At 49.1% G+C, this 27,638-nt stretch overlaps 1 protein-coding gene and 1 long non-coding RNA gene across 2 annotated transcripts in view; both read left to right on the top strand.

The window, feature by feature from the left end:
• Positions 1-8,444, top strand: part of LOC134958579 (uncharacterized) — an 18,214-nt gene extending 9,770 nt beyond the window's left edge. The window contains exons 2-3 of the long non-coding RNA XR_010187068.1: positions 7,232-7,320; positions 8,364-8,444. This is a non-coding gene — a long non-coding RNA (uncharacterized LOC134958579). The remainder of the gene's footprint in view (positions 1-7,231; positions 7,321-8,363) is intronic.
• Positions 8,445-8,647: 203 nt separating this feature from the next.
• On the top strand, positions 8,648-27,544 carry LOC134957143 (protein SSUH2 homolog). The gene is made up of 10 exons (XM_063938859.1): positions 8,648-8,753; positions 9,907-9,995; positions 11,193-11,276; positions 18,285-18,360; positions 19,901-20,030; positions 22,106-22,227; positions 23,434-23,496; positions 24,029-24,111; positions 24,364-24,456; positions 27,447-27,544. Exons 2-6 carry the CDS (start codon positions 9,977-9,979, stop codon positions 22,124-22,126), a joined length of 330 nt encoding a protein of 109 aa, XP_063794929.1. The 5' UTR covers positions 8,648-8,753; positions 9,907-9,976; the 3' UTR covers positions 22,127-22,227; positions 23,434-23,496; positions 24,029-24,111; positions 24,364-24,456; positions 27,447-27,544.
• The last annotated feature ends 94 nt before the right edge of the window (positions 27,545-27,638 follow it).

Here is a 27,638-nt window from a genome sequence, read left to right on the forward strand (position 1 = left end):
GGGCAGTGACGGGGGGAGTGAAGTTTCTTCACTCCCCCCGTCACCCGGCTGCATTGAAGTGCAGGCAAATATGGACGAGATCGTCCGTATTGGCCTGCATGCACAGCCGACGGGAGATCAGCGATGAATGAGCGCGGGGCTGCGCATCGTTCATCGCTGGAGTCTCCACACTGAAAGATATGAACGAGTTCTCGTTCATTTATGAACGAGATCGTTCATATCTTTCAGAATATCGGCATGTGTGTAGGGCCTATTACTCTGCCACTACGATCAGTTCAGTCAGTTTCGTTCCCGGTTTGACGTCACAAACACACCCAGCGTTTCGCCCAGACACTCCCCCGTTTCTTCAGACACTCCCGCGTTTTTCCCAGAAACGCCAGCGTTTTTTCGCACACTCCCAGAAAACGGTCAGTTTCCGCCCAGAAACACCCACTTCCTGTCAATCTCACTCCGATCACCAGAACGAAGAAATTTAATTGTTAAGCCGTGAGTAAAATACCAAACTTTTTTGCAAATTTACTTGGCGCAGACGCACTGCAAACATTGCGCATGCGCAGTTTGCGACTAATCGCTCCGTTGCGAAAAAAACTAACGCGCGAACAACTCGACATGAGAGCCATTGGGGGTAATTCTGAGTTGATATCAGCAGGAACTGTTAGCAGTTGGGCAAAACATGTGCACTGCCGGTGGGTTAGATATAACATGTGCAGGGAGAGTTAGATTTGGGTGGGTTATTTTGTTTGTGACACCCCCACCGCATTCCACCTGGCTGTGGATTCCCTATGTATGGTTATCAGACTCTTTGTGAAATAATAATTGTATATATATATAAATATAATAACCCAGATGCTGTGTGCAGTATACATTGGTGACAGTGGAAAAATGGGTGCCTGTGGCCACATATAATGCATACTGCTGGCAGTAGTTGGACAGGTGCAGGGAGCCAGCGCGTGGTTAAAAGACTGTTGGATTAAACCCACGCGCCGGCTACACCGAGACTCGTGCCCTCGGACAGCCGTTAAGAAAGAGAGCTGCGCACTTACCCCGGAGGTCCCGAGGAAGAGAAGCAGGACTGCGTCGCTCCGGTCGCTGGATCGTCAGCGTGGAATAGAGAGAGAGATTCCTCGCATCACCCGACAGGCAGCCCAGAGAGAGAGAGTCTGATCCTGGCAGCATACAACTAACCAGGCAGCGGTGCAGAGTGGATGTGCGGCTGACGGCCTGCAGACACGCCGGGAGGAGGTGCGGAGGCGGGCTGAAAGGCGGAGCGGCGGCTGACTGACAGCCGGGAAGAAGAGTAGCGGAGGTGCGGCTGACGGCCTTCAGACACGCCGGGAGGAGGTGCGGAGGCGGGCTGAAAGGCGGAGCGGCGGCTGACTGACAGCCGGGAAGAAGAGTAGCGGAGGTGCGGCTGACGGCCTTCAGACACGCCGGGAGGAGGTGCGGAGGCGGGCTGAAAGGCGGAGCGGCGGCTGACTGACAGCCGGGAAGAAGAGTAGCGGAGGTGCGGCTGACGGCCTTCAGACACGCCGGAAGGAGGTGCGGAGGCGGGCTGAAAGGCGGAGCGGTGGCTGACTGACAGCCGGGAAGAAGAGTAGCGGAGGTGCGGCTGACGGCCTTCAGACACGCCGGGAGGAGGTGCGGAGGCGGGCTGAAAGGCGGAGCGGCGGCTGACTGACAGCCGGGAAGAAGAGTAGCGGAGGTGCGGCTGACGGCCTGCAGACACGCCGGGAGGAGGTGCGGAGGCGGGCTGAAAGGCGGAGCGGCGGCTGACTGACAGCCGGGAAGAAGAGTAGCGGAGGTGCGGCTGATGGCCTTCAGACACGCCGGAAGGAGGTGCGGAGGCGGGCTGAAAGGCGGAGCGGCGGCTGACTGACAGCCGGGAAGAAGAGTAGCGGAGGTGCTGCTGACGGCCTTCAGACACGCTGGAAGGAGGTGCGGAGGCGGGCTGAAAGGCGGAGCGGCGGCTGACTGACAGCCGGGAAGAAGAGTAGCGGAGGTGCGGCTGATGGCCTTCAGACACGCCGGGAGGAGGTGCGGAGGCGGGCTGAAAGGCGGAGCGGCGGCTGACTGACAGCCGGGAAGAAGAGTAGCGGAGGTGCGGCTGACGGCCTTCAGACACGCCGGAAGGAGGTGCGGAGGCAGGCTGAAAGGCGGAGCGGCGGCTGACTGACAGCCGGGAAGAAGAGTAGCGGAGGTGCGGCTGACGGCCTTCAGACACGCCGGGAGGAGGTGCGGAGGCGGGCTGAAAGGCGGAGCGGCGGCTGACTGACAGCCGGGAAGAAGAGTAGCGGAGGTGCGGCTGACGGCCTTCAGACACGCCGGAAGGAGGTGCGGAGGCGGGCTGAAAGGCGGAGCGGCGGCTGACTGACAGCCGGGAAGAAGAGTAGCGGAGGTGCGGCTGACGGCCTTCAGACACGCCGGGAGGAGGTGCGGAGGCGGGCTGAAAGGCGGAGCGGCGGCTGACTGACAGCCGGGAAGAAGAGTAGCGGAGGTGCGGCTGACGGCCTTCAGACACGCCGGGAGGAGGTGCGGAGGCGGGCTGAAAGGCGGAGCGGCGGCTGACTGACAGCCGGGAAGAAGAGTAGCGGAGGTGCGGCTGACGGCCTTCAGACATGCCGGAAGGAGGTGCGGAGGCGGGCTGGAAGGCGGAGCAGCTGCTGACGGCCAGAGCCGATCAAAGAGAGAGAGCAGCGGTGGGCGGCCCTGTTATCAGAACAGGCGGAGCAGGAACAGCAGCTGGAGTCCCTATTAAGGTACTTCACACGAACTTGCTCAGCATCCCCATCAGCCACTCAGTCCCCCAATCTCAGATGTTTCTACACCATCACCCTGGCTAGATATTAGGAGAGACATTATGAAGACCTTGGCCATATACATGTTATAGATGTTCCACAGCGTTAATCCAGCCCAGGAAATATAAGGATCCCTAAACTCCTACCCAAACTAAGAGATACAGACCTATGTGTAAAACTCTATACTAGGGAATTTTCCTGAAGGATGACGAGTGCTGTATGACACTGACCTTATACTGCTTCACATATATATATATATATACAGACCATATACGATGGATCATAGAGGAAAGGTCCTACAAAAGAGTTTAGAATAATAGAGTATCTGCTACAGCGTTCTCAACCTCTGGGTATTCGTCTCAGCAGTAGCTAGGAATATTCTTCAGCAAGAATCTAATAGTGATCGTCACCAGCCGAGGAGTCATTAGAAATTGTTACCTGTCCTGAGGTTACCACTGACGCCATAGTCAGCTAAGAAGTGACGCTTTATGTAGTTGTTTGTGGCTACAGCAGAGTACCGATTGAGCCAGAGCAGGATTACAACAGAAAGCCTACATTATCATAGACGATTTGTCCAGCTAACGTTGCAAAACGCACAGAACCGATCAGATCTGAATTACCCCCATAGATGGATGGATGGATATGAGGGAGAGAGATATGAGATAAGATGGCCGTACACTAGGTCGATATAGTGTACGAATGTACGATTTCCTCATATGCCGCATTATGTGCACATCGTGCATTTTTTGGGTACGATTACGGTGCGATGCACGGTCCCGCGGGTCGAATGTTGCATCCTCTGATCATGCGTGCAGCCTATATTATCTGTCATAATCGTATGCACATCGTACCATGGCGTCATTCTGACCTGATCGCACGCTGCCGTCATCATAGCAGAGCAATCAAGTCAGAAGTGCGCATGGCGCATGCCAGACAGCCGACGGCTGTCGTAGCCCAGTGATCGCATCTGCGTGATTGACAGGCAGAGGCGTTTGCTGGGTGGGAGGGGTCGGCACGGCGGCGTTTGGCCGCCGGTTTGTGGGCGTGGTCCGGACAACGCAGGTGTGGCCAGATCGTGCGGAGGGGCAGGCGCTGCGACCCGGGCAGCATCGAGTATCTCCTGGCCAGCGTGCAGGAACTGCGCTGGCCGGGAGCTACTCCTGAAGTACAGAAGCATCGCCGCGGTGCAATGCATTTGTACTTCTGCGGGGGGGGGGGGGGGGCCTGACATGCGGGGCGGACTAACCCTGTGCTGGGCGTCCCCCCGCATCTCTGTGTGCCTTATCGTAGTCCTGCAAAAATTTTCAGGGCTACGATCAGGTCTGAATTAGGCCCCATGTTTTATGCATGTACGATGCATTGTATGATTTTGAGTGGCATTTCCCTGGACTTTTCTTTTGTGCGGCACATGATCGGTCGTTTAACGACGGGTTGTTAGCAAATTGTGTGTCACTCGTGTTGTCTGGGACTGCCAGGGAGCTGACGGGGCAAGGGAAATCGCATCGGAGACGGGTCGTACTGATGTATGGCCAGCAATAGAGAAATAGATAGACAGACAGACAGATAGATAGATAGATAGATAGATAGATAGATAGATAGATAGATAGATAGATAGATACAGATATGAGAGAGGGGTAGGGTACATACACACTATGCAACACGCTCCAGGAGAGATATCACATAGTGCTTCTCCTCCCCTCCTACTGCCGACATAGTGCATACACACTATGTCGTACAAGCGATGTCGTACACAGAAGTTAGGCCGCGGCTGGCCCGTACATGCCGTTTTGGACGATAAGTCCAAATTGAGCTGCATATACAGCCAACAATGGGGGATGACAACGATGCGTGTGACTGCACATCGTTCATCGTCCTTAGAACTCACGCTGGCTGATATCACACACATTTTCGCTCAGATGGGTGAAAATGAGCAATATCGCGTGTAATCTTGCACAGTGTGTAGTATGCACCTATAGACAGATAGATGAGTGGGCCGCTGTGATGTAGTTCTCCCAGTCATTGCCTCGGGGGGAGGGGGGGTATACGATACATGGGGGTCACACACACACGCAATCATGCCCTCAACACGCACATACTTACCGATGCTGCAGGAGTCCGCTTCCTGGCACTGGAGGCGAAGACACTGTCTTGAAAGGGGAGTAATTACACACTAATTAAGATACCTCCAAATCCTTAATTAAGCCTGAAGGCGGGGGGGTTGGGTTGGGTGCTGCCGGGGCCCCAGAGCAGGTCACGGTGATTTATACCTAAAATGAACAATTTGAGGAAAAATCAGACATGCTCTGGGGTTGCGAGGAAGAAAAACTGCAGTGATTTCTAGATAAATCAACACATCCCATTTTCAGTCCTGAAATTGAATAGCAACACCCCGCCGCTGCAGGGACAGCCCCCCCCCCTCCCCCCCACGCCACAGTTTTTTTTTAATTCTTCCCCAAGAGTGCCCCCAGCAAATGTCTTCTTTCCTTTCTTTTTGTTTGCAGTACTGTAATTTGACCACTAGGGAGCACCACCAGCCAGATATGTTACCCCAATTGATGGGATTTATGTCTATATGTTCATTTCCTAAATGCTAACTACGTGCAAAGTTTCTGTGCCCAGTCTTCTTTTGTGTTTTTAGTGCAAACTATCAATCTTGCAGGGTCCTTCCCAAAAAAATGACACCGTATCCCTAAGGGTGTGGTATGGAAAGTAGATAGTAACTAGTCGACCTAGAACATGTCGACCTATAAACCCTGTCGACCAATAGTGGTTGACTTAGATAGTGTCGACCTAGTTACTGTCGACCTAGAGACCGGATCCCATCCCTAAATGTCAGTAAATGGCATAAAAGTTCCAGCTGTTTTCACCATGTTCGCGTTTGTGGCAAAAGCACCAATTACATTGCGCTCCTTGCAAAATCTAGTTTTGCAACAATGTAACACCTACAGGATGTGTTCTCGGTACACTGCATCTCAGCCACTCACAGAAGAGATTCACAAATGTACAGTATTTGCATGTTGATGAAACAGGAATCAGTTCCTTAAATACTCTGTGGCCTGTGTAATGAAGATTATGAAATCTGCTGCCCGAGGAACTGACAGAATCACTGGGAGGTTTCAGTTCTCAGAAGACTGGAACCATTAGAGAAGATAACACCGACCACACAACCCACAGACGAGGTGAGAACCGAACCAGCGGAGAATGGAGATATATAAATCACGTCAGGCTGAACCTTTAATAGGATAGAGAGAAATAGAGATGACAGGAGAAATGATAAATAATCATGGGGGTCATTCCGAGTTGTTCGTTCGTTATATTTTTCTCGCAACGGAGCGATTAGTCGCTAATGCGCATACGCAATGTCCGCAGTGCGACTGCGCCAAGTAAATTTGCTATGCAGTTAGGAATTTTACTCACGGCATTACGAGGTTTTTTCTTCGTTCTGGTGATCGTAATGTGATTGACAGGAAGTGGGTGTTTCTGGGCGGAAACTGGGCGTTTTATGGTTGTGTGCGAAAAAACGCTACCGTTTCTGGGAAAAACGCGGGAGTGGCTGGAGAAACGGAGGAGTGGCTGGGCGAACGCTGGGTGTGTTTGTGACGTCAAACCAGGAACGAAACTGACTGAACTGATCGCAGATGCCGAGTAAGTCTGGAGCTACTCAGAAACTGCTAAGTGTCTATTCGCAATTTTGCTAATCTTTCGTTCGCTATTTTGATAAGCTAAGATTCACTCCCAGTAGGCGGCGGCTTAGCGTGTGCAAAGCTGCTAAAAGCAGCTTGCGAGCGAACAACTCGGAATGAGGGCCCATATCGCTCAGATTGCTAACACCCAACTAATTATGGTGGACATTCCGAGTTGATCGCTTGCTAGCAGTTTTTAGCAGCCGTGCAAACGCTATGCCGCCTCCCACTGGGAGTGTATTTTAGCTTAGCAGAAGTGCGAACGAAAGGATCGCAGAGCGGCTACAATTTTGTTTTGTGCAGTTTTTAGAGTAGCTCAAAACCTACTCAGCGCTTGCGATCACTTCAGACTATTCAGTTCCTGTTTTGACGTCACAAACCCGCCCTGCGTTCACCCAGCCACGCCTGCGTTTTTCCTGGCACGCCTGCGTTTTTTCGTACACTCCCTGAAAACGGTCAGTTGACACCCAGAAACGCCCACTTCATGTCAATCACTCTGCGGCAGCCAGTGCGACAGAAAAGCTTCGCTAGACCCTGTGCAAAACTGCATCGTTCGTTGTAATAGTACGTCGCGCGTGCGCATTGCGCTGCATATGCATGCGCAGAAGTGCCGTTTTTTTGCCTCATCGCTACACAGCGACCGAATGCAGCTAGCGATCAACACGGAATGACCACTTATGTGCCACCGATTTCTCAGGAATATATTGTATCCTAAAATGGAATTAATATTTGAACATTACTTTTCTTCGTCAGACAGAGAATTATGGGAAGGCGTAAAGGGAAAGCTCCGCAGGTGGAATTTAGGGAACAGGACGCACAAGATCTCGTCATTGGTTCACCATGTGAGTAATCTGACAGCCCAGCCCTAGTGTACCGCGGCTCAGGCCTGGAGCGCAAAGGGTGCAAGTATTAAATAATATTAATGTGACATTCTGTTATAGTCAGAGTAATTCATACATAACCAGACTTTAACATTCATTATCAATTTGCTGATAAGCAGTCATATAAATGTTACTTTAACATGTTACCATCACATTAAGGGGGTCTATGTACTAAGCTTTGGAGAGAGATAAAGTGGACCGAGATAAAGTACCAGCCAATCAGCACCTAGCTTCCATGTTACAGGCTGGGTTTAAAAAAATGACAGCTAAGAGGTGATTGGTTGGTACTTTATCTCTGTCCACTTGAGCTCTTTCCAAGGCTTAGTACATAGGGAGTCATTCCGACTCGATCGCACGTTGCACTTCTTCGCAGCCGTGCGATCGGGTGGGAACTGCGCATGCACGGCGGCCGCATTGTGCAGGTGCGTCGTTGTTGGCAGCGACACCGCGAACGAAGAAAGCGGTAGCAGCGGCGACCGCTAGAAGATTGACAGGAGGAAGGCGTTCCGGGGCGTCAACTGACCGTTTTCTGGGAGTGGAGCGGTGAACGCAGGCATGTCCAGGCGTTTGGAGGGCGGATGTCTGACGTCAATTCCGGGTCCTGCATCGCTGGATCGATCGCACAGGGTAAGTAACTTGTTGTTACCCTGGTCTGCTTCTACGCAAAACTTTTTTTGCAAAGCAGGGCTGCACAAGTGTTCACAGCCCCGATATGCAAAAAAATCCCTCCCCCGTAGGCGGCGTCTAGTTGGTCGCACGGGCAGCAAAAAGTTGCTATGTGCGATCAACTCGGAATGACCACCATAGACCCCTAAATGCTAGCATTACCATTACTGCAAAATGACCAGCACTCTGCATTGATTGTAGTCACTGTACTACTGTCTTATTTCAAGAATAATTCCATCTACAATTATCAAAAATTGTGGAGCTAACTAAACAAAAACTACAAAGTTCTACTTAACTATTCAGTCACTATTAATGCACTTGCACTGTTTCACCTGCAGATGGCGTAGTCTCGCTGGCTGGTCCTTCCCCACTAGATGCATTGCCAGGATTTAATCAGGAAGCCCCAGATGCTGGTATTAGTAAGTGTAGTGCAGGCATGTCCAAACTGCGGCCCTCCAGCTGTTGTGAAACTACATATCCCAGCATGCCCTGACACCGTTTTGCTGTCAGAGAATGCTAAAGCTGTGTCAGGGCATGCTGGGATGTGTAGTTTCTCAACAGCTTGAGGGCCGCAGTTTGGACATGCCTGGTGTAGTGGCAGGATACATGTGTATGATGGAAAACGTGTGTGTCCCTCCTGCCGCATGCTCTATAAGATGACATCTGCTGTCATTTACAGATGGAGAAGTTGTGTCCTCTGCTGCAGATTCTGCTCCTGAACATGGCGGGTAAGACACAATCACTTGTTGTCACCACAATGGCGGTGTGGGGGCTCAGTACACTTGTGAACTGATACTGAGATGTGTATATCACTGTGTGTGCTCCGGAACCAAGGTTAAAGTGCCGTTGTAGGCAGTGCGGAGGAGACGATGGTATACAGTAAGTGAGGGGGGAAAAATACAGGAGGGAAGAGGGCCCTGCTCGTCAGAGCTTACAGTGTAAATTTACCGCGTTAGTAAATTGACCCCATTATTTTGTATCCTCATTATTCTTAAGGCTGATCTTGCCACATGGATTTGTTGGGTTGGAGAGAACCAATATTAACAAATAAATTGTTTCCTTTTGTAAACTGAATATTGATCCTTTACAACTGCTGTTTATTCCTGGAATAGAAAATGTTGCAACATTCAGCTTTGAGCTGGATAAAGTGTTAATAATCGCCAGAGGCATAGGCGTGCGCAGGACATTTTATTAGGGGCTGCACGATTAGAAGGGCGTGTTTAGCACCGCCTATTGGGCATGTCTAACACCACCTAATGGGCATGTCTAGCACCACCTATCAGGCGTGTCTACCACCACATATTGGCACTCAATGCCAACTAAATAATATAGAGAATTGATGCACAGATATATATATAGATATATATATATATATATATATATATATATATAATCTGTTAAATTTGTATATTTTATTACCATAGATTATATCCTAATCTCTCGAAATATATATTGTTAATGAATTTGAACTTGTCCTCCTCCAAGAGGAACGCTGTATTCTGTGGCGTTGGCACATGATGAGGAGAGAGAGAGCGTGGGTGGGAGCATGTGCGGGCATGCACGCGGCATGACATCATCACGACACATCCCACAGGTTAGAGGAACTGGGAGTAGGAGTACGTCAGTGATGTTGCACCATACACATGAATGACGGCCAGAGTAAGCGGAGGGGGTGGCGGGCGCAATGGGCGGGAGGACAGAAATGAGCACACTCTGCGATCGCCGATACTGTAGCAGCAGCAGGTGTGTGAGGGGGTTACAGACAGTAGGGGGTGCCTGTGCGCACCAGGAACCCCCCCTGCGCACGCCTGTGGCCAGAGGTCTTTCATCTTTTGTTGGGTATTACGGCTTTATAACTACGTTTTATTATTTCCTCCTGAGGAACCTCAATGTGAGAAAACATGGGTGGACGGATCAACCACTGGAGTCAGCCAGCCAGGACCCCCAGGATATGGTCATCGGTTCCCCCTGTGAGTTCTTATTCAGTACAAAACAACTTGAAGAGATATGGGGGTAATTCAGACCTGATCGTAGCAGCAAATTTGTTAGCAGTTGGGCAAAACCATATGCACTGCAGGTGGGGCAGATATAACATGTGCAGAGAGAGTTTGATTTGGGTGGGTTATATTGTTTCTGTGCAGGGTAAATACTGGCTGCTTTATTTTTACACTGCAATTTAGATTTCAGTATGAACACACCCCACCCAAATCTAACTCTCTCTGCACATGTTACATCTGCCCCACCTGCAGTGCACATAGTTTTGCCCATTAGCTAACAAATTTGCTGCTGCGATCAGGTCTGAATTACCCCCACCATGCGTACAAGGAAGAACATGAAGGGATAATGATTCCAAATGACTTGAAGGTTTGGGACCACTCTGGTGGTATTCAGTATACCGGTTGTTGGAATCCCGACAGCCGGCATACCGACACCTTTGCTCCCTCTTGGGTGTCCACGACCCCCTGGAGGGAGAATAGATAGCGTGGCGCACGTAGCAAGCCCGCAAGGGGCTCATTTGCGCTCGCCCCACTGTCGGCAAGCCAGCGGTCCGGATCCCGGCGGCGGTATGCTGGCCGCCGGGGACCCGGCCGCAGGCAACTCATACACCCGGGACACCCCCCACCACCACTTCCAATGAAAAAAACACCTAAAAAATCCTAGTATAACCATCGATGTTTCTTCTCCCAGTCTTTGCGTAGTTATAACTGAGTTACCACGCGTGCCGAGGGTGGCAGATGGGTGCAGAGACCCCTGGCCCAGACTAGCTGGGGAGTTGCTATCGCTGCTGCCTCTTGGTACATTACTGATGCAAGCTGCTTCCTAGCATTGGATCATCGGAGACACCATCGACCAGTCGCTTGACTCACAAGGTTGCGCCAGCCGGCCACTGCAGATCCAACAAAGAGGCCAGGAAATGTCCGGCCTCGGATGTAGATCCTGGCCCGTCCTTCTCCCACAATGGTGGTGACGTGCCTCCGTTTTGGGAAACAAAGGCCGTCAAATCACTGACAGTCTCATGCTGATTGTTTTCTGCATATCCCCCCATGCCTCCTCTTTATACAGATGCTTACATTTACATACATGCAATCAGCGGCAAACACCATCGTGCTACCACTCCTTGTCTCCATTATATCTTCTCCTTAATATATCTTTCCTCCACCCTACAGATAACGCTGTCTGTCTTACCGCCCTCGCCCCTGAACCGTCAGGCCACGTGGCTGGGTATGAGGACACGGCTATAGGAGACGGCAGTAAGATCATTAACTTCATGCTTTGGTTTGGGGGGTGTTGGGGTTTTGTACAGCGGGGAATATAGCAGGTTCCTTATATAAGGAGCATAATAATATAAGTAACAGTTACTCTATATAGCAATGTTGTGCTTTGTGTACTGTGATAGATGAGCCATGGGGTTCAGAGTTGCTACTCTAACATTTGCGATAATAAATGATGTCCCCATTAGTAAAATGCCCCCGGTGTACTTGGAATGGATGGTAGACCACTGAAGTAGTGCCACCACCCAGTACAGGGTCTTAAAAAATGTCCCCTACCTATATACAATGTACTTCTTAATATTGGGGGTCATTCCGAGTTGTTTGCTCGCTAGCTGCTTTTAGCAGCATTGCACACGCTAAGCCGCCGCCCTCTGGGAGTGTATCTTAGCTTAGCAGAATAGCGAACGAAAGATTCGCAGAATTGCGAATAGAAAATTCTTAGCAGTTTCTGAGTAGCTCCAGACCTACTCACAGATTGCGATCAGCTCAGGCCGTTTAGTTCCTGGTTTGACGTCACAAACATGCCCTGCGTTCGGCCAGCCACTCCCCCGTTTCTCCAGACACTCCTGCGTTTTTCCCTGACACGCCTGCGTTTTTCCGCACACTCCCAGAAAACGGCCAGTTTCCACCCAGAAACACCCACTTCCTGTCAATCACACTCCGATCACTTCAACGATGAAAATTCTTCATTCGGACGTGAGTAAATCTACTAAGTTTTGTGCTAAAATACTAACCGCATGCGCACTGCGAACCATGCGCATTTTTGCCTTAATCGCTCCGTTGCGAAAATTGGCAACGAGCGAACAACTCGGAATGACCACCATTATACAGTAACACTGTAATATAGAGCCTCAGAGTACCTATGCTAGTATCAGTGATGCTGCAGAGCCCTGTTATCTGGATTGCCTTGTTTTATATTTTTCCCTAAATGCAATGCACTGATTTATGCATTTCTTGTATGGTTCCATCGAAATACCTGTTATATTTCTCTAACGTCCTAGTGGATGCTGGGAACTCCGTGAGGACCATGGGGAATAGCGGGCTCCGAAGGAGGCTGGGCACTCCAGAAAGATCTTAGACTACCTGGTGTGCACTGGCTCCTCCCACCATGACCCTCCTCCAAGCCTCAGTTAGATTTCGTGCCCGGCCGAGGTTGGATGCACACTAGGGGCTCTCCTGAGCTCTTAGAAAGTTATAGTCTTAGAATTTGTTATTTTCAGTGAGACCTGCTGGCAACAGGCTCACTGCAGCGAGGGACTAAGGGGAGAAGAAGCGAACTCGCCTGCTTGCAGCCGGATTGGGCTTCTTAGGCTACTGGACACCATTAGCTCCAGAGGGATCGACCGCAGGCCCAGCCTTGATGTTCGGTCCCGGAGCTGCGCCGCCGTCCCCCTTACAGAGCCAGAAGCAAGAAGATGGTCCGGAAAATCGGCGGCATGAAGACTCTGTCTTCACCAAGGTAGCGCACAGCACTGCAGCTGTGCGCCATTGCTCCTCTCACACACTTCACACTCCGGTCACTGAGGGTGCAGGGCGCTGGGGGGGGCGCCCTGAGGCAGCAATAAAAACACCTTGGCTGGCTAAAATACCTCAATATATGGCCCCAGGGGCTATATATGAGGTAAATACCCCTGCCAGAATTCCATAAAAAACGGGAGAATAGGCCGCGAAAAAGGGGCGGAGCCTATCTCCTCAGCACACTGGCGCCATTTTTCCCTCACAGCTCGGCTGGAGGGAAGCTCCCTGGCTCTTCCCTGCAATTCTACAGTACAGTAAGAGGGAAAAGAGAGGGGGGGCATTAAAATTGGCACTGTATACAGTATATTATATAAAAGCTATTAGGGACATAACTCAGTTAGTCCCTGTATATATATATAGCGCTCTGGTGTGTGCTGGCATACTCTTACTCTGTCCCCCCAAAGGGCTTTTGTGGGTCCTGTCCTCGTTTAGAGCATTCCCTGTGTGTCTGCGGTGTGTCGGTACGGCTGTGTCGACATGTTGAATGAGGAGGCTTATATGGTGACAGAACAGAGGCCGATATATGTGATGTCGCCCCCTGTGGGGCCGACACCAGAGTGGATGGATAGGTGAAAGGTATTAACCGACAGTGTCAACTCCTTACATAAAAGGGTGGATGACGTAACAGCTGTGGGACAGCCGGCTTCGCAGCCCGCGCCTGCCCAGGCGTCTCAAAGGCCATCAGGGGCTCAAAAACGCCCGCTCTCTCAGATGGCAGACACAGATGTCGACACGGAGTCTGACTCCAGTGTCGACAAGGTGGAGACATATACACAATCCACTAGGAACATCCGTGACGTGATCCCGGCAATAAAAAATGTGTTATACATTTCTGACTTTAACCCAAGCACCTCTAAAAATGGGTTTTAGGTTTGGGGAGAAAAAACAGGCAGTGTTTTGTTCCCCCATCAGATGAATAAATGAAGTGTGTGAAAGCGTGGGTTCCCCCGTTAAGAAACTGGTAATTTATAAAAAGTTACTGATGGCGTACCCTTTCCCGCCAGGTGGATAAGTTACGCTGGGAGATATCCCCTAGGGTGGATAAGGCGCTCACACGTTTGTCAAAAAAGGTGGCACTGCCGTCTTAGGATACGGCCACTTTAATAGGTACCTGTTGATAAAAAACAGGAGGTTATCCTGAAGTCTGTATTTACACACTCAGGTACTAGACTGAGACCTGCAGATAGTGCTGCTGCAGCGTGGTCTGTGACCCTGTCAAACAGGGATACTAGTTGGCAAACATAAAAACATATTAAAGACGTCGTCTTATATATGGGGGATGCACAGAGGGATATTTTGCCGACTGGCATCCAAAATAAATGTAATGTCCATTCTGTCAGGAGGGTATTAGAGACCTGTCACTGGACAGGTGATGCTGACTTAAAAAGCGCATAGAGAGCCTTATAAGGGTGAGGAATTATTTGGGGATGGTCTCTGGGACCTCGTATCCACAGCAACTGCTGGGAAGAAATAATTTTACCTCAGGTTTCCTCACAGACAAAGGTACAGTCCTTTCGGCTTCAGAAAAGCAAGCGGGTCAAATGGCGCTTCCTTTCTGTACAGAGACAAGGGTAGAGGGAAAAAAGCTGCACCAGTCAGCCTGTTCCCAGAATCAAGATTCTTCCCCCGCCTCCTGTGAGGCCACACCATGACGCGGGTGCTCCACAGGTGTAGCCAGGTACGGTGGGGGGCCGTCTCAAAAATTTCAGCAATTAGTGGGCTCGCTCACAGGTGGATCCCTGTTTCTTTCAAGTAGTATTTCAGGGGTACAAGCTGGAATTCGAGATGTCTCCCCCCAGCCGTTTCCTAAAATATGCCTTGCTGACAACTCCCTCAGGCAGGGAGGCTGTGCTAGAGGCAATTAATAAGCGGTATTCCCAGCAGGTAATACTCAAGGTGCCCCTACTTCAACAAGGACGGGGTTACTATTCCACACGGGTTGGGGTACCGAAACCGCATGGTTCGGTGTGACCCATTTTATATTTAAAATCCTTGAACACAAAAATTCAAGTTCAAGATGGAATCGCTCAGGGCGGTTATTCCAAGCCTGGACAAGGGGGATTACATGGTATCCTGGGACATCAAGGATGCTTACCTGCATGTCCCCATTTACCATCCTCGCCAGGAGTACCTCAGATTTGTGGTACAGGATTACCATTACCAAGTCCAGACACTGCCGTTTGGACTGTACATGGCACCGAGGGTGTTTTATCAAGGTAATGGCCGAAATGTTGATACTCCTTCAAAAAAAGGGAGTTGTAATTATCCCGTACTTGGACAATCTCGTTATAAGGGCGAGGTCCAAGGAGCAGTTGGTAGTCGGGGTAGCACTATTTTGGAAAGTGCTACAACAGCATGGTTGGATTCTAAACAGTCCAAAGTCACAGCTGGTTCCTATGACACGTCTACTGTTCCTGGGGATGGTTCTGGACATAAACCAGAAATAGTGTTTCTCCCGGAGGAGAAAGCCAAGGAGTTGTCATCTCTAGTGAGAGACCTCCTGAAGCCAAAATAGGTAGCGGTGCATCATTGCACGCGAGTCCTGGGAAAAATGGTAGCTTCCTACGAAGCAATCCCATTAGGCAGGTTCCATACAAGAACTTTTCAGAGGGACCTGTTGGACAAGTGGTCCGGATCGCATCTTCCGATGCATAGGCTGATAACCCTGTCTCCAAGGACCAGGGTATCTCTACTGTGGTGGCTGCAGAGTGCCCATCTTCAAGAGGGCCGCAGGTTCGGCATACAGGACTAGGTCCTAGTGACCATGGATTCCAGCCTTTGAGGCTGGGAGGCAGTCACACAGGGAAGAAATTTCCAGGGACTTTGGTCAAGTCAGGTTATTTCCCTACACATAAATATTCTGGACCTGAGGGCCATTTACAATGCCCTGAGGCCGGCAAGGCCTCTGCTTCAAAACCAGCCGGTACTGATCCAATCAGACAACATCACGGCAGTCGCCCATGTAAACCAACAGGGCGGCACAAGAAGCAGGATGGCGATGGCAGAAGCCACAAGGATTCTCCGATAGGCGGAAAATCATGTGTTAGCACTGTCAGCAGTGTTCATTCCCGGAGTGGACAACTGGGAAGCAGATCTTCTCAACAGACACAACCTCCACCCGGGAGAATGGGGACTTCCTCCAGAAGTCTTCCAATAGGATTGTACACCATTGGAAAAGGCCACAGGTGGACATGATGGCGTCCCGCCTCAACAAAAAGCTATAAAAGATATTGCACCGGGTCAAGGGACCCTCAGGCGATAGCTATGGACGCTCTGGTAACACCGTGGGTGTACCAGTCGGTTTATGTGTTCTCCCCTCTGCCTCTCATACCAAAGGTACTGAGAATAATAAGAAGGCGAGGAGTAAGAACGATACTCGTGGATGGCCAAGAAGAGCTTGGTACCCAGAACTTCAAGAATTTATATCAGAGGACCCATGGCCTCTGCCACTCAGACAGGACCTGCGGCAGCAGGGGCCCTGTCTGTTCCAAGACTTACCGCGGCTGCGTTTGTCGGCATGGCGGTTGAACGCCGGATCCTGAAGGAAAAGGGCATTCCGGAGGAAGTCATTCCTACGCTTACTAAAGCCAGGAAAGAGGTTACAGCAACTCATTATCACCGCATATGGCGAAAATATGTTGCATGGTGTGAGGCCGAAAGGGCCCCAACAGAGGAATTTCAACTAGGTCGATTTCTGCATTTCCTGCAAGCAGGAGTGACTATGGGCCTTAAATTGGGTTCCATTAAGGTACAGATCTCCGCTCTGTCGATTTTCTTTCAAAAAGAACTAGCTTCAGTACCTGAAGTTCAGACATTTATAAAAGGAGTGCTGCAGAGTCAGCCCCCGTTTGTGCCTCCTGTGGCACCTTGGGATCTCAACGTGGTGTTGAGTTTCTTAAAATCACATTGGTTTGAACCACTAAAAACCGTGGATCTGAAATATCTCACGTGGAAGGTGGTTATGTTATTGGCCTTGGCTTCTGCCAGGCGAGTATCAAAGTTGGCGGCTTTGTCTTGTAAAAGCCCTTATTTGATTTTCCATATGGATAGGGCAGAATTGAGGACTCGTCCCCAGTTTCTCCCAAAGGTGGTGTCAGCGTTTCACCTGAACCAGCCTATTGTGGTGCCTAGGCTACTAGGGACTTGGAGGACTCCAAGTTGCTAGACGTTGTCAGGGCACTGGAAATATATGTTTCCAGAACGGCTAGAGTCAGAAAATCTGACTCGCTGTTTATCCTATATGCACCTAACAAGCTGGGTGCTCCTGCTTCTAAGCAGACTATTGCTCGTTGGATTTGTAGTACAATTCAGCTTGCACATACTGTGGCAGGCCTGCCACAGCCAAAATCTGTCAATGCCCATTCCACAAGGAAGGTGGGCTCATCTTGGGCGGCTGCCCGAGAGGTCTCGGCTTTACAACTTTGCCGAGCAGCTACTTGGTCAGGGGCAAACACGTTTGCAAAATTCTACAAATTTGATACCCTGGCTGAGGAGGACCTGGAGTTCTCTCATTCAGTGCTGCAGTCATCCGCACTCTCCCGCCCGTTTGGGAGCTTTGGTATAATCCCCATGGTCCTTACGGAGTTCCCAGCATCCACTAGGACGTTAGAGAAAATAAGAATTTACTCACCGGTAATTCTATTTCTCGTAGTCCGTAGTGGATGCTGGGCGCCCATCCCAAGTGCGGTTTATCTGCAATACTTGTACATAGTTATTGTTAACTAAATCGGGTTATTGTTGAGCCATCTGTTGAGAGGCTCTATTGTTTCATACTGTTAACTGTGTTTCATATCACGAGTTGTACGGTGTGATTGGTGTGGCTGGTATGAGTCTTACCCGGGATTCAAAATCCTTCCTTATTGTGTACGCTCGTCCGGGCACAGTACCTAACTGAGGCTTGGAGGAGGGTCATGGTGGGAGGAGCCAGTGCACACCAGGTAGTCTAAGATCTTTCTGGAGTGCCCAGCCTCCTTCGGAGCCCGCTATTCCCCATGGTCCTTACGGAGTTCCCAGCATCCACTACGGACTACGAGAAATAGAATTACCGGTGAGTAAATTCTTATTATATATTGCAATATACATTTACCTAAAAGGAAGTTAAGGACCATAGATTAGAAGCATGTTATATATTTAAAAGGCTCATACAGGGTTCTACCTCTTTAATCTGCATAGAGCAGGCACCAGCTACTGTCTAATGAAGAGATAGATAGACGCACTAAAGGTTGATTCAATAAGGAGCAGTGCCAACGATGTAGTCCACACATAACCCCCTATTGGGCTGCAAACTCAAATTTAGGGACAAATCTGTGGATGAAATTGGCCAGTTCAGGGGCCATTGCTGGTGATTCAATTCCTTTGCCCATCGCCCACAATTTGCCCCAGATTCAGTTGACCCCATAGCCGTGGCAGTTGCATTATTTTGTAGCCAGGTCGCTAAATTTCATTTGTCTTTTTTTTTTCTTACATCAGGTGGAAAACATTTACCAGCCCCGGACTGGCCACTGCCTCCGGCCACGGAGCTCTTCCCTGAGGACACTACGTGGGTGTAGGTTGCTGTGCTATAGGGTGGTTGGGAAAAGCTGTGTACAAGCCAGAATTCATTCTAACCTACTGATGTACTATTTAGGGATCAGAATACAACTCAAATAACAACACCTGTCCTGAAGTATATGGACTGAATATGATAAAAATTATAATATCTGTATTTAGTACAAATGGAGTCTATTTACTAAGCTTTGGAGAGAGATAAAGTGGATGGAGATAAAGTACCAGCCAATCAGCTCCTAACTGTCATTTTTTAAACACTTCCTGTAACATGGCTGTTAGGAACTGGTTGGTTGGTACTTTTGCTCTCTCCACTTTGCCTCTCTCCAAGGCTTATTAAATAGACCCCTTAGTTTGAAAAAGTGACAGTTAGGAGCTGATTGGTTGGTACTTTATCTCTCTCCGTGCTTTGACATATCTACCCCCCATGTCACACAGTAATCACCTTCTTGAATGTATGATGCACAATTCTGTCATTTACTTATTCCACCAAGGGCTCTATTTAATAAGCGGCGGCTTTAGCAAGGCGGCGATTCTCTGTCGCTTTGACCCGAAATTTAAAACGGCAATAATGCTACATGCAAAACCAGAAATATTTTTCCATTAATATTATTGGTAGCTTAAATTTCAGGGTCAAACGCGCAGAGACACAGGGCCTAATTCAGACCTGATTGCAGCAGCAACTTTGTTAGGGCAAAACCATGGGGGGGAGGGGGGGTAATTCAGACTTGATCGCTCGCTAGCGTTTTTTGCAGCGCTGCGATCAGGTCAGATCTGCGTATGCACCGCAATGCGCAGGCTCGTCGTACGGGTACAAAGCGGATCGTTGCTGTGCGATGGGTTTTACGAAGAATCCATTCGCACTGCCGATCGCAAGGAGATTGACAGGAAGAAGGCGTTTGTGGGTGGCAACTGACCGTTTTTTGGGAGTAATTGGAAAAACGCAGGCGTGTCCAAGCGTTCGCAGGGCGGATGTCTGACGTCAATTCCGGTCCCGGACAGGCTGATGTGATCGCAGCGGCTGAGTAAGTTCTGGGCTGCGCAGATACTGCACAAGATCTGTTCGTACAGCTCTGCTACACATGCGATCGCACACTTGCAAAGCGGCGGCTATCTGTTCGCAGCAGTGCAAAAAAACCCTAGCGAGCGATCAGGTTTGAATTAGGCCCCATGTGCACTGCAGGTGGGGCAGATGTAACATGTGCAGAGAGAGTTAGATTTGGGTGGGGTGTGTTCAAGCTGAAATCTAAATTGCAGTGTAAAAATAAAGCATCCAGTATTTACCCTGCACAGAAACAATATAACCCACCCAAATCTAACTCTCTCTGCACATGTTACATCTGCCCCACCTGCCGTGCACATGGTTTTGCCCATTAGCTAACAAATTTGCTGCTGCGATCAGGTCTGAATTAGGCCCATAGTACTGTGATTCTATCCCAAGGTGTTTGTATAAGAGATGCTTGTCTAGTCGTGCTGTTATCACTGTATTACTCTTGTTGTGTAAACTCCACCGTTCTGTAGAGATTCTTCTCCTTCCGCAGATTTCCTGCTATCACAGAGGATGAAGCGAGAGAGGCTTTCCTGGATTACGTCAGCAGCAACACCTGCTACAGCCGTGCGCCAGCTAAAGAGATGGTCATCCAGAAAGTCTGCCACGTGAATGCCTTCAAGGTGTGTAGCAGATCTTCAGAGGGACTAGTGGGGTAGATGGGAAGACGACCCTCGGAATGAAGGCAGGGTGACAAGTATTAATTGTCCAGGCAATTAACAGGTTTAACTGATTAAATTCTATAAAGAGCTCAACCACCGAGTGACACGCAACAGAGAAGGTTGTGTAGATTTACTCAAGTTTCTAACACTGAAAAGTGGTGGTGTTGCCCAAAGGAACCAATTAGATTCTTGCTCTCATTTCTCTAGTGCATTCTAAAAATGACAGAATCTGATTGGTTGCTATGGGCAACACTGCCACAAACGTTAGTAAATATCTTCCGTCTCTTGGTACTATTTCCCATTTTGTCACCTTCCTTGGAGTAATGATCTGTGTGGCGCCAATAGTAACGTAATATTTCCCCCATACAGTAAGCAACAAAACCTCCCACAAGCTTAGTACAGCATCTTGAAAGGTTCTTCTGATGCAGTCAGAAAGCTGAGACTGCAGTCATTTGAGCTGCTGTGACATCAATCTCCAAGCACCGCCTCTGCTAGCGTCAGCGGTGACGTCACCAACCTGGCAATATGCCTGGTCGGGCCGCAAGTCTGAAAGGGGTCTCAAGCCATGTTGCATTCTGGGAAGCTCCCGTGTACACATTCCCAGGTGCGACCCGGCTATGTGAATCTGAAAGGGGTATGATTCTGGTATACACATTCCACAATGATTTCCTCTTCTTACAGTACCGCTTGGAAACCTGCACTGAATCGCGGGCATGTGAATGGGTCACGTCACCATATACTGTTTAGTAGTACACAGAGCAAAGTGTATAAAATGTTATAATATACAAGTCAGGGTAATATATGTACCAGTATAAACTGTATATAAACCGTCAGTTCAGAAGTCATTGCTTATGATCAGTGTGTTTTGATGTATGCATCGGGAGAACATGCAAACTCCAAAAGAAATATACCTACGCTTAGGGGGTCATTCCGAGTCGATCGCTAGCTGAATTTGTTCGCAGCGCAGCGATCAGGCAAAAAATCTGCACTTCTGCGCATGCGGCGCAATGTGCACGCGCGAAGTACAGGCACAACAAACGATGTTGTTTTGCACAGGGTCTAGCGATGCATTTCAGTCGCACTGGTTGCCGCAGAGTGATTGACAGGAAGTGGGCATTTCTGGGTGGCAACTGACCGTTTTCAGGGAGTGTGCGGAAAAACGCAGGCATGCCAGGAAAATCGCAGGCGTGGCTGGCCGAACGCTGGCCGGGTTTGTGACGTCAAATCTGGAACTGAACAGTCTGAAGTGATCGCAAGCGCTGAGTAGGTTTTGAGCTACTCTGAAACTGCACAAATTTTTTTTGCAAGTGCTCTGTGATACAACCGTGCGCACTTCTGCTAAGCTAAAATACACTCCCAGTGGGTGGCGGCATAGCGTTTGCACGGCTGCTAAAAACTGCTAGCAAGCGATCAACTCGGAATGACCACCTTGGTTTCATAATGTACATGGCACCATCTGCGTGGCAGTATTAATACCACCCATTCACAGGAATAAATTAAAATAATAATAACTGACCCCTCCTGCAGTCCCGCTGCATCTCTCTGCGTGCTTCCGTACCGTGAATGGCTGTCAGCACTCTGACTGGTGGATAGCTCCATCCATCCACCAATCAGCATGCTGAAAGCCATTCTCGGTCTGGCTGCAGGCTGGGAGGTAGGTAGAGAATGCTGTACTATGATTGGTGGATAGTGCCATCCATCCACCAATTAGCATGCTGACAGCTATTCACTGGCTGGCTGCAGGCTGGGAGGCAGGTAGAGAATTGCTGCCTGGCCGTTCTGCGTAATCCACAATCAGAGCAGCAAGACAGTATTCTCTACCTGCCTCTTAAGAAGCTTCGGAGGCACTGGCTCTGAAAGCGGACTTGCTTGGCCGTCTTGATCACTGCTTATCGTGATCGTCTGTCCTGACATTGTCAAAAGCGGTGCACCAAACCTGTTTCCATGACATGACATTATCACCGTGCACCGCTGCAAGCTGGCGATAGATTTCAGGTCAGAGTCTGAATTATCCCTTGTTTTCTGTGCTCTGGCAGGTGGAACTGTGGACTCGGTAGACCATGGAGCTGCTCCACAGCCCTGGGAGATCCCAGTATCCAAGTGTCTGTTTATAGATCACGAGAGCCGGCTCCCAGTGCCGCACACATCCTCTGTGAAGGTAACACATGGTGTCAGCAACTGTTTAGGAGAACTGTGCCCCCATAATACACATTTCATGATAAATCCCCCTTCCCACTGCCTGGAATGGTTTTAAGATTCTAAGAAAATCAGTGGCGTCACAAGGGGGGGGGGGGGGGGGGGTTTGCGGCCTGCGCCCGGGTTTCACCCACCGAGGGTTGATATCAAAATGCCGGTACCTGCTCAATGACAGTAACATCAATGACAATGTAACATTATGTGCAGCGCTCGGCTCCTGTCACTGAGTGGCAGCCCGCATCTACCAGACCCATGGAGTGACGAAAAATGGGGGTCGGGACGTGAAGCCACACCCCTTTCCTGCAAACCCCTACCCCCTTTTCGTGGTGCCGCACTGGGTGTCACTGAGGCAAGTGAGGGGGGAGGTGTAGTGAAAATGTATTGGGCCTTTCTGGGCAATGACAGGGAGGCGTCTTAGCGCATGCACGGAGATGGTCCGCCAATAGCTCCAGCCCTGGCCGCATCTGCATCACCTCTGAATCAGGCGCAATGTGTCCTAGATGGAGACAGATCTAGACTACACCTAGTTGGGAGTCTTTCAACATTTAAACGCTATTCGTAGACATCCTGGTACTTCTGATAAGAGACAGAATAAATTAGGCCAAGTTGATATCATGTATTTTATTCTTCTTGATCTTATCCTTAATTCTGTAAATAGAAATATATCTTATTTTCCGAACCACTGCAGCACAATGGCTTCTACTGTAGGCAAAGTCTGAGACATAAACTGTATTCATTAATTATTGTGCTGCAAATTTAGGAGGAAATCCAGGTACATTTGCACTTGGAAAAAAACATTTTGTCTTTCTGGGGGGATTACAAATACACAACGAGACATAGACTAATGAGGGGGTGCTCCTTGTTCAACCCTAAATGCAGAATAAAATAAGGCTATCCAGGATCTGTGGGTGCAGGATTCAGGAGTGTGCAGTATTTGCATTTGTGTCCCTTGCAGTACAACATGGGTTCAATGCGTTTGCTTGGCTGCAAATTCTACAAGTGAGTAACATTTGTCCCTAGCTGTGTATCCGCCGCCATGCGGGCATCTAACCTACCTGCTGTCCTTGGGTGTCACATGATCAGCGTCCACTCAACACTGGCAACCCAGTTCTGAACTATCATAAATGACAGAAATGCTGATAACAATGGCTGTTTCCCTCTGTTGCAGACCTGCGTGCAGTGCTCAGGAAGGAGCAGCATCAGCTGTACACAGTGTTCTATAATAGGATTGGTAAGTAGGTGTTGTGCGAAGCCTAAAAAATGACATTTTACCTTGTTTATTGCATACCCAGGGCCTGAATATAAGTTGCACGTAATGGCACTGTTCACGTAGTCACAAGACTTTTCGCTACTGTGTATGCACAAAATCCCTAACAAATCATATGGCACACGCGTTTCGCTGTTTGTGTACACAGATGCGCAGTTCCGACTGCAATGCACAGCGTCTGAAATGTATTAGGCGTCTCAGTCCCGGCACAATCAGACCCAAGGATGTACACCAGGGGAAGGGCTTATGCTAGCGTTAGCATAAAGTCGCGGTTGCGAATACGACAGTCGCATTAGTGTGCAACTCAGAATGCAGCCTTGTGTGTATCTGACACTTGCGACTATAGACTAAGCAAACTATGCACAGTGGTGGTAATCTGGACACGAAACACAGGGGATAACAGCGGCTCCTAAGCGGCATTTGCAGGGCAGTCAGAATTTACTTCCACAGCTATATGTGTAAGTACTAACTCTCCCTTGTTCCCCACTGTACACAGGTTCAGTGTCCGGCCTGTCATGGAATTGGCCAACTGCACCCAGATATTCTGTGCTACAAATGTAGTGGAAGGAGACAAATAACGTGAGTCACTTTCTGTACTTTCTGTAGCATATTAATTCAAATGGATGTTTATGTATTTTCTTCCATTTGGGTGCTCACCACCTTCGTCTTCCGCGCGTTTCTTCTACAAGGTTTTGCACTGTGCACCAGCCAATAACGGTGCAATGGTTACCGTCCCTAGCCCAAGTAACTGTTGTTGAGTAGATATGTTCAACCTTTTAAAGGAACTTCTCATCCCATTAAATTTAATTGTTGATGCCCCTCAATCCACAGATGTGAAACATGTGACGGCTCCCGTGTGAAAACATGCCCAAAGTGCTCTGGAAAGCATCAGATTGAGAACTACATTCAACTAAGGATCAAATGGTGAGATGAAAACCTACTACCAAGTAACTGGCATGGTCAGATCACATGCAACTGCTCCGACCCCACTGTGTCCTCCAGGTTTTGACGAGGAGAGCCGTTCTGCAGATGCGCATTATAGAATATTTAAAAAAATAGTTTTTAAACTATAGCAAAAATTTATGATTTGGTTTGGAAGGGAAAACTAGTCAGTTAAGTGGTTAATGGCATATTATTCTATATGAATGCCCATCTGAATGAGACACACAGACATATCCAATTGGTCACATCATTTTGTTTGAAAAAATTACAGTGGACCTCGGTGGTCATTCCGAGTTGATCGCAGCCAGCAACTTTTTGCTGCTGCTGCGATCAATAGTCCACGCCTATGGGGGAGTGTATTTTAGCTTAGAGGGATGCGATCGCTTGTGCAGCCCTGCCACGCTAAAAAAAATTCATGCAAAAGAAAACTAGGCCTGGACATATTACTTACCCTGTGCGATGGATCCAGCGATGATGGGCCCGGCTTTGACGTCACTCCTCCGCCCTCCGTTGTCCTGGACACGCCTGCGTTTTACTCACCACTCCCCGAAAACAGCTCCAAACAGTCTGTATCCACCCTGGAACGCCTTCTTCCTGTCAATCTTCTTTGCGGTCGGCTCTGCGACCACTTCCATCGCCGGGCAACATCGCACACGTGCACTGCAGCCGCCGTGCATGCTCATTCTGCACCCGTTCGCACCGCAGCGGAAAAAACGCTGCGTGCAAACGGGTCGGAATGACCCCCCTCATGCCCTATATTAAATTACAGCAGTTTTGCATGCTCCCGATTCCCGCAGTATTCAATTGAAAAAAATTGGGCACAATTTCTTTACGGCCAAAACCCTGCAGGAAACTGGAAAAATTATTTGGAAAAAAATGAAAATGTGAAAAAAAGGAAATTAATTTTGTTTTATTAAACATGCAAAAAAGTAGAAAATACAGTAATTTGGGGGTAATTTGCAGAGATTTTTTTTTTTTTTTAGCCCTGCTGTGGGAATGTGAGAAAAAAGACACAGTAATTCCTATAGCAATGACTACAACTGATTTTCTAGCTTGCAATTGAATAGGGAAAACCTTGCAGCTTCCTTGCACCAAGTATTTTTTTCCAAATTTTGCCAGCAATTGGATATGCCTAACAGAATTCTGTAACAACAGGGAAATTCACATTATGGCCCTCATTCCGAGTTGATCGGTCGCAAGGCGAATTTAGCAGAGTTACACACGCTAAGCCGCCGCCTACTGGGAGTGAATCTTAGCTTCTTAAAATTGCGACCGATGTATGCGCAATATTGCGATTACTAACTACTTAGCAGTTTCAGAGTAGCTCCAGACTTACTCTGCCTGTGCGATCAGTTCAGTGCTTGTCGTTCCTGGTTGACGTCACAAACACACCCAGCGTTCGCCCAGGCACTCCCACCGTTTCTCCGGCCACTCCTGCGTTTTTTCCGGAAACGGTAGCGTTTTCAGCCACACGCCCCTGAAACGCCGTGTTTCCGCCCAGTAACACCCATTTCCTGTCAATCACATTACGATAGCCGGAGCGAAGAAAAAGCCGTGAGTAAAAATACTTTCTTCATAGTAAAGTTACTTGGCGCAGTCGCAGTGCGAACTTTGCGCATGCGTACTAAGCGGATTTTCACTGCGATGCGATGAAAAATACCGAGCGAACAACTCGGAATGAGGGCCTATGTTTGTTCAGTCTGTAGGTGGCTCCCCATACATTTTTTTCAGTTTTTTTTTAAATGCAATGATTAGTTGGTGGCAAAAAGTGGTAACAGAGCAGAGTGGTGAGGGCAGGAAGAGTGGAAGAGTGGTGGCAGAAAGTGTTGGCAGAATAAGGTGACGGGGAGAAGTGTAGCAGGATTGAGTGACAGCGGGATATAGTGGTGACAGGACATAGTAGCAGGATAGACTGATAGCAGGAAGCGGTAGCGGGAAAAGGTGGGTGGGAAGTGGCAGCAGGCTAGGGCAGTGGAAGGACATGGTAGCAGGAGAGTTGGTGGCAGGAAGTGGAAGCAGGACAGGGTGGTGGGATGAAGTGGAAGCAGGATAGGGTGGTTGAATGAAGTGGTAGCAGGTAACGGTGGTGGGAGGAGGTGGGAGCAGGTTAGGGTGGTGGCAGGAGGTGGTAGCAGGAAAGTTGGAGGCAGGAAGTGGAAGCAGGATAGGGGGGTGAGATGAAGTTGTAGCAGGTAATGGTGGTGGGAGGAGGCGGTAGCAGGTTAGGGTGGTGGCAGGAAGTGGTAGCAGGATAGGGCGGTGGAAGGACATGGTAGCAGGATAGGGTGGCGGCAGGAAGTGATAGCAGGATAGGGTGGTGTGAGGAAGTGATAGCAGGATAGGGTGGTGGAGGGAAGTTTTTCCAGAATAGGGCAGTGGCAGGACATGGTAGCAGGATATGGTGGTTGCAGGAAGTGATAACAGAATAGGCCGGTTGGCAGGAAGTAGTAGCAGGATAGGGTGGTGGCAGGAAGTGGTAGCAGGATAGGGTGGTGGCAGGAAGTGGTAGCAGGATAGGGCAGTGGCAGGAAGTGGTAGCAGGATAGGGCAGCGGCAGGAAGTGGTAGCAGGATAGGGTGTTGGCAGGAAATGGTAGGAGGATAGGGTGGTGGCAGGAAATGGTAGCGGAATAGGCTGGTGTCAGAAAGTGGTAGCAGGATAGGGTGGTGGCAAGAAGTAGTAGTGGTATAGGGCAGTGGCAGAAAGTGGTAGCAGATTAGGGTGGTGGTAGGAAATGGTAGGAGGGTAGGGTGGTGGCAAGAAGTAGTAGTGGGATAGGGCAGTGGCAGAAAGTGGTAGCAGGATAGGGTGGTGGCAGGAAATGGTAGGAGGATAAGGTGGTGGCAAGAAATAGTAGTGGGATAGGGCAGTGGCAGAAAGTGGTAGCAGGATAGGGTGTTAGTAGGAAATGGTATCAGAATATTCAGATAATTAGAATAGTCTTCTAAATCTCCCTTTTTTTTTTTCCTCAGGAAGAATCACATTTTAGAATTTGTAAATATTAATGATTCTAATTTTCCCGCTGTACTTCTCAATAAAGTGACAGGAGAGATAGTCTTCATTGCTGAGAATTTTTTGGTGAGAGAATTTGATCAACTGTCCTTATCCCTTAGTCAAATGTTGGTTATTCACCTTCACCAAACTTCCAGTCCACCAGGTGGAGG

The sequence above is a fragment of the Pseudophryne corroboree genome, chromosome 9 (genome assembly GCF_028390025.1).
Source record: "Pseudophryne corroboree isolate aPseCor3 chromosome 9, aPseCor3.hap2, whole genome shotgun sequence".
In the NCBI taxonomy this organism is placed as follows: Eukaryota; Metazoa; Chordata; class Amphibia; order Anura; family Myobatrachidae; genus Pseudophryne; species Pseudophryne corroboree.

What these genes read in the sequence shown, in the direction of transcription:
- LOC134957143 (XM_063938859.1), top strand. An exon ending in CCTGAGGACACTACGTGGGT is followed by an intron (nt 18,361 to 19,900) that starts GTAGGTTGCTGT and finishes CTCCTTCCGCAG; the next exon opens with ATTTCCTGCTATCACAGAGG. An exon ending in GCCACGTGAATGCCTTCAAG is followed by an intron (nt 20,031 to 22,105) that starts GTGTGTAGCAGA and finishes GTGCTCTGGCAG; the next exon opens with GTGGAACTGTGGACTCGGTA.